This window comes from Harmonia axyridis, chromosome 1 (assembly GCF_914767665.1).
Source record: "Harmonia axyridis chromosome 1, icHarAxyr1.1, whole genome shotgun sequence".
Lineage (NCBI taxonomy): Eukaryota > Metazoa > Arthropoda > Insecta > Coleoptera > Coccinellidae > Harmonia > Harmonia axyridis.
In genome coordinates, this window is record NC_059501.1 from 36,486,083 (window position 1) to 36,492,683 (window position 6,601).

Here is a 6,601-nt window from a genome sequence, read left to right on the forward strand (position 1 = left end):
ATGTTCCGGTTATTTATGGAATAATGAAGCATGATAACGTTGTAAAATGAATTGAATCTAGAATGAATTTCTACAAATGTGTGAGTATCTCAATTAGGGCTGGGACTTTTTCGCCTTTTTGTATTCGAATATTCATCCATAAATTTATTCGATTATTCGAATAATTCATTCAAACAAATATTCATGCTTAATTATTCATGAGTAGTCATGAATATTCAACTATTCGTTGATTATTCAGTGATTATTCAATGATTATTCAGTGATTATTCAATGATTATTCAGTGATTATTCAGTGATTATTCAATGAATATTTAGTCAATATTCAGTGATTAAACTCATGTTTTAATGAACCAATAAACCGAGCGTTTTGATGAGTGAATATACCCTTTGCGACGTGGTATAATCGTTTTGGTGTTATGCCTCTCGCCATATACGCTCTATTAGTGTGACGTCACACACCGCCATTTTTGGTTCTCCTGTCAGTGTTCGGAATCCAAACAAATAAATTGTCATTCAAATTAGTACGATCTCGTTTTTATAATCAAATTGTCGTTTGGTAAATACAGAGATTTTTTTATCACATGACAACGTACAAAATACAATAGATCCTTAAATAGACGCAGTAAAACCTTCGCTGGGACAATACAATCTACATTCTGCATAGACCCTTTACAGGTCTAAAGGTACAAAAAGAATGATCGAGCGGATTCTGAGAACATTGAATTCTTCAAGAATACACATACTGATCAATTATACGGAATTTTCAAAAAACTTTGTTTTCTGATTCAGTTTTGTTAGGGAAGGATGTTACTTCAGTCTCAGTCGATGTGTGTACATTTTAAGACCATAGATTTAAAAGAATATAAAGATTCGTCGGTTCGCAATTCAGAATACATAAAACAATATTTGACCACTGAAATAGAGCAATGTCTAGAAATGTCAATGCATACGGAATAGGAAGGCAAGGTTACATTTACGAATGTAGAATCTTATACTATTATTATTAGAACTCTTTATTTGTAAATTCATATGTTAGAATCTTATATTCCATTTTTAAATTTTTTTATTGATGAAATCCAAATTTTATTTATTTTTCTTTGGCTGAATATCTTTTTCTACTACTATTAAACGAATAATAATTTTAATTCAATTGTATTTATCAATTTCAATATTATGTAATTTCCAGTAATTTTAATATTAATAAAACGATTTGTCCGTAGTGAATCACAAAACCTTGTTTTAATCATTCCTGAATAGTGAGTCAAGTGATCATTCAAACTTTCATTCGTAACTTCATAAATATCTAACTACTCACTGAATAGAAAACTATTCAGTGGATACTCAACTACTCACTGATTATTCATGAATAGAAAAGTAGTCATTGATTATTCAACTATTCGGTGAATACTCGACTATTCACTGATTATTCATGAATAGAAAAGTAGTCATTGATTATTCAACTATTCGGTGAATACTCGACTATTCACTGATTATTCATGAATAGAAAAGTAGTCATTGATTATTCAGTGAATATTCATGATTATTCGAATAATGCAAAATGCAATTATTCGAATAATTATTCAATGATTATTCGAATATTCAAATCATTCATTCATGATTCCCAGCCCTAATCTCAATATGATGTCGTTTGATTTATCCCGGTAACTACTAATTTGCAAGAATTAGTTTTAACTTTAGCCGATGGCATAAATTTTGGATTATGAAATAACTTTCAGAGCCGCTATGCAATAGCGTTCTACAGCCGTGTGAGTTTCCGCTTGAATCGATGATATTGACTATAACCGTTGACAAAAGGGTATGTCTATTATTCTGTGTGGAACATGATGAAATTGATTTATGCATATCCCGAATTTCCGGAATAGGCATTTCTTCGTTTTCAATTTTACCGGTAACTGATGATATTTTTGGCGATTTATTGTTGAAATGAAGAAGAGTGTTATGTAATTGGCCCCATTCACGACAATTACTTGCCAAACATCTACTTGAAAGATGGGACCAGTATTTCTTTATTTATACCTATTGGTATAGGTATAGTTTTCTTAAGCTCTCTTGAGAAGTTCTCGAGTCATTTTTCGTTTCCCGGAAAAAATAACTGACTGAGGTTGAGGTCTATGAGAAATTGTGTATTTATTCCTCCTTTAAACGCCTCGAATATATTTGAGTCAAGAGGTCAGTAGATTTCGAATAGATTGACTAATGTCGCTTCTCAGGGAAATAAAAATTGAAAATGAAAAGGTCATCGATTTATTTGTCTCAAGAATAAATCTAAAAGGCTCAATATCATTTTGTAATGAGACTATAGCAGGGATTTTTATTTTAAGTTAAATCAGCCAAAAATCACAAAAAAGAGAAAAATGTTTCGACAGAAAGGTTGATGGTTCTGATGGGGCAGTCCACTACTGCTAGATACTCTTTCATTTATTTTCCCCTTACCCCTTTTGGAGGGTAGTGTTTGGTAATTTGCTGGTTCTGATTTTGGTTTTTCAATTTAGTGGACTGTATTTTATGAATATGAAAATAGAATAGATTGGTTTTTTAATAGTTTAATGTAATAATTGGCGATGTGTATCTCGTGAAAAATTGAAATTGAATGAATAAAATGAGTGGTCCATATGTATCATTTTGATAAGGTGTACGCAGACACCGGAGTATGATACGTTGCCAGATCAACAGAAAAGAATTCAAAATTATAGTAAAATCCTAACAGGTAGGGCACAACTTGGGAATTTAAAACAAGAACGCCTGTTCTTATTGCAGATTCGTATTCCACGGCAATAATACAATACGTAAAATACGGACGTTTTCTGCTTTTTGTTTTCAGTACATGTACTGTCATTGATCATTTGGAAATGGCGAAATTATTTGTTTGGTTTAAAACAATTCCCTTTAATTAATATCGATGTATCAATAATTATTGAAAGACGATTATATGAAATCTAGAAGAAATCTCCGTCAAGACGGTTTTCTTTATGCCCAGAACTTTTTCCATTATTTCAAGAAATTGTTGTACAATTTACGACTAAAGTTTCATTCGAATGATTAATGGAACTGATACATGAAGAAATGGTCATTTCGACGGAAAATTCAAACTCTTTCTTCTTCAGCCATCTGTGACGAGTCGTGAAAAACTGTTCGTACAAAAATTTTCTAGTTTTAGCTGTAGAATATGAATCTGCAATAAAACACAGGAATTCCGATTTGAAGTTGACACCCGTGTCCCCAAAGGGGAAATTAAATGAAAGAGGTTCTGGCATAAATATTAAATTTAAAAAAAACACCTGGTATATATTCCATAAAACACTTTTGATTTCATATATTGCGCTCAAGAAATATACAATTTCTGATGAACCTTTGTCTGTTATTTTTTTGCGAATATGCAAATAACTCGAGATTAACTCAAGATAGCTTGGGAAAAGTACAACAAATGATCGTATGAATTTGGAAATACCTATGAATATGCAATGAGATGGAAGATTCAATTTGAAAGAGAAAACAGTATTTTCAGTGGAATTAGAGTCCTGTATTTAAAAAAAAAAATTTGCGGGACCCCTATCTAATTACGGCATTGATCTTGACCTAACTCAAAAATTATAAGTTTCTTTGTTTTTCTCGAGCGAAAGTTATAAATCTTAATGATTGACAGACAAATTTTAATTTAATGACTTATTCGTCATCAGAAAATCTAACCTTATCGTTTCAAATCATTATTGGTTAAAATTGTCACCTATTGTTAAAATTTAAGTTTGTTAATTGCTTCATTTCTACAGAGGGTATAAATATATTTACGAGCTTATATTTCAGGCAGTTCATTCTGAAGAGTTGTTCAGCTAGTAAGTACATTTGTGAATATTTGATTTTTTTCATTTCTTGTAGCAATGCCGAACCTTAGGAAATTTTCGGTAAGTTGATTCTTGATTGGTCTTTTATCAATTATATCCTTTTTGCTCATATAAAATAGTGCTAGTCATTCAGTATTTTGTGGTATTCAAAAATATTTTATAAAAATATTGCTGCAGGAAAGTAATAGAGGAGATTCATTTCGAATTCATCGTGCATTTAATGATGACAAACGAGACGAGAGACGACTTTCATGGAGAATCCCCCGAGCAAGTCATGGAACAGTGAATGAATCGATGATTGAGAGACGCAATTCATGGAGATACCCAAGAGAAGAAATGAACCCAACGGTCAGCATCAAGCGAAGAATTTCATATAAAATTCCAATTGAAATCAAGAAAAATTCAGATTTGAGAAAATATTGGTTACAGAGATTTTCTCTCTTCAGTCGATTTGACGATGGAATCAAGCTTGACGAGGGTAAGTTATAAATAATTTTCTTCTTATACTTTGAATTTAAGTTATATTGGCATTCTCTGATCTCACTTTTTTTTACAGAGAGTTGGTATTCCGTCACTCCGGAGTTCATCGCCAGAAAAACTGCGGAGAGATTGAAAACTAATGTGATAATTGATGGCTTTTGTGGAGCTGGAGGAAATGCCATACAGTTCGCCTTCACTTGTAACAAAGGTAAGGAAATAAAATGATATATGGTTCATATTAAAACAAAATCAATTTCAGTGATAGCAATCGACATCGACCCGAAAAAAATTGAACTGGCGAGAAATAATGCAGCAGTTTATGGTGTATTGCATAAAATCGAATTTATGGTTGGTGATTTTATTCAATTAGCTTCAGAAATCGAAGGAGATGCTGTCTTTTTGAGTCCACCATGGGGTGGTCCATCTTATATAAATGAGAAATCATACGACCTGGAAAATATGCTACAACCAGTTCCATTTTCAGAATTGGTAGAAGTCAGCAAAAAAATTTCTCCGAATATTGCCGTTTTTCTTCCTAGGAATAGTAATACCTTTGATGTAAGTACGAATAATGTTTTTGTATTCAGATTTTTTTTTAACGAATAATTTGATATCATGATGAATTGTTTTTACATATTATTATTAATATTGCATTGCAGTTGGCGGTTAAACCAATTGACTGCTATGTCACAACTGATGAATTAAAGATATTTTACTCTTAAAGATATTTACACTTGTTGCATTTACCGCACTATTGTCCATAGAATTCCATCTGTCCATTACACAGTTAGTGAGGAAATTTTTCCGCATGTTCGGATTCAAAAGTCCAATGATAAAAATAATATAATAATAATAATAATAAATTATTTGAAAAACCATAGGATATTCATGATTGGTTTTCTATTTCAGATGGAAAAATATGCAGGAAAAAATGGATTAGTGAAAATTGAAAAAAATTTCATGGATAAAAGATTAGTAGGTGTTACAGTATATTTTAATGACATTGTAAAAAAAATGGAGACCACGGGAACATAAGCGGAGTGTAGGAAGACCACCAAAACGCTGGTTGGATGATATTAAAACAAAGGTCGGACGATGTTGGCACCGTTTGGCTCAAGATAGGGAAAATTGGAAAATTCAGGGGGCGGCCTATGTCCAGGAGTGGATGCAGACAGGCTGTTGAAGAAGAAGAAGAAGATTGTAAAATATGATAAGTGTAGAAATAAATGATACAAAAAAATTTGATAATTTTATTGAAAAATCCTTTCATTTTCAGAACTATAGGTATTTTGCCTGCGACATCTTCAAGATAGAACACACAATTCCGAATGTTCGAAATCTTCGTAGATTCCGGATAATAAAATCTACAGCACATTCTATATCTCCCATAGCCTCAGATTCTTTACTAAATTTTCAACTTCAAATCAATTATGAAAATTAATTCGAGGTTAAACAATTTCAAAATGAGAATAAATAACTTCAATATGTTTAGCACAAGCAAATGCGGAATAAACATCTTCAACATGAGAATGAAGATTATTTTTTCTATCAATGATAAAAAAAAGAATAATAACACTTTTTGTAGTTTTTTTGGTCAAAGAGAAAAAAAAAAGATCTTTGGAAGGAATTGATCAAGGAAGTGATATCGGTACCTTACTGTTCATAATATATCTAAATGATCTGGGAAGGTTCATAGAGAAGAATCAAAGGTTTCGTTATTTGATACAAACAGATCTAAAAAAGAAAAATCAAATATAATGAAGTTGTCACAATCTCTTTATGAATTGTCAAAAGCAGTCAAATTTCTAGAGATTCATATCGACCAATTTCTAAATTGGCGCAAACATACGGAAATTTTGTCAAAAATTTGAGTAGAATTTGTTTTGCATTGAGATCTTTCAAACTATGTAAATAAAACCTCTGTGTTGTTGTTGTGTACTTTGGAAATTTTGAAGTCACTCTTAGGTATGGAATTATGTTTTGGGGAACTAATAAAAACTTGGAAACAATATTTTCAATTCAAAAAAGAGCTTTTCGTATTGTTTTTAAATTAGGTTTCAGGGAATCCTGTAGAGGAAAATTTAGAATTAAGAATATTTTTACAGTATTTGGTTTTTTACTTGTTTGAGTGTTTGCTATTCATACATAAAAATAGGCACAGTTCATACAATGAAATATCAGATACACATAGTACAAGAACATTTGATATAATATATCCAGCTCATAGATAATCTTTAACGGAGAAATATCCAACATATATG

The 6,601-nt window shown here is 31.3% G+C and overlaps 1 protein-coding gene across 1 annotated transcript; it reads left to right on the forward strand.

The window, feature by feature from the left end:
* The first annotated feature begins 2,182 nt into the window (after positions 1–2,182).
* Positions 2,183–6,138, forward strand: LOC123684672 (trimethylguanosine synthase-like). The gene is made up of 4 exons (XM_045624018.1): positions 2,183–4,338; positions 4,417–4,548; positions 4,600–4,898; positions 5,250–6,138. The coding sequence occupies exons 1-4, from the start codon at positions 4,155–4,157 to the stop codon at positions 5,373–5,375; spliced, it is 741 nt and encodes a 246-aa protein (XP_045479974.1). The 5' UTR covers positions 2,183–4,154; the 3' UTR covers positions 5,376–6,138.
* Positions 6,139–6,601: the final 463 nt, after the last annotated feature.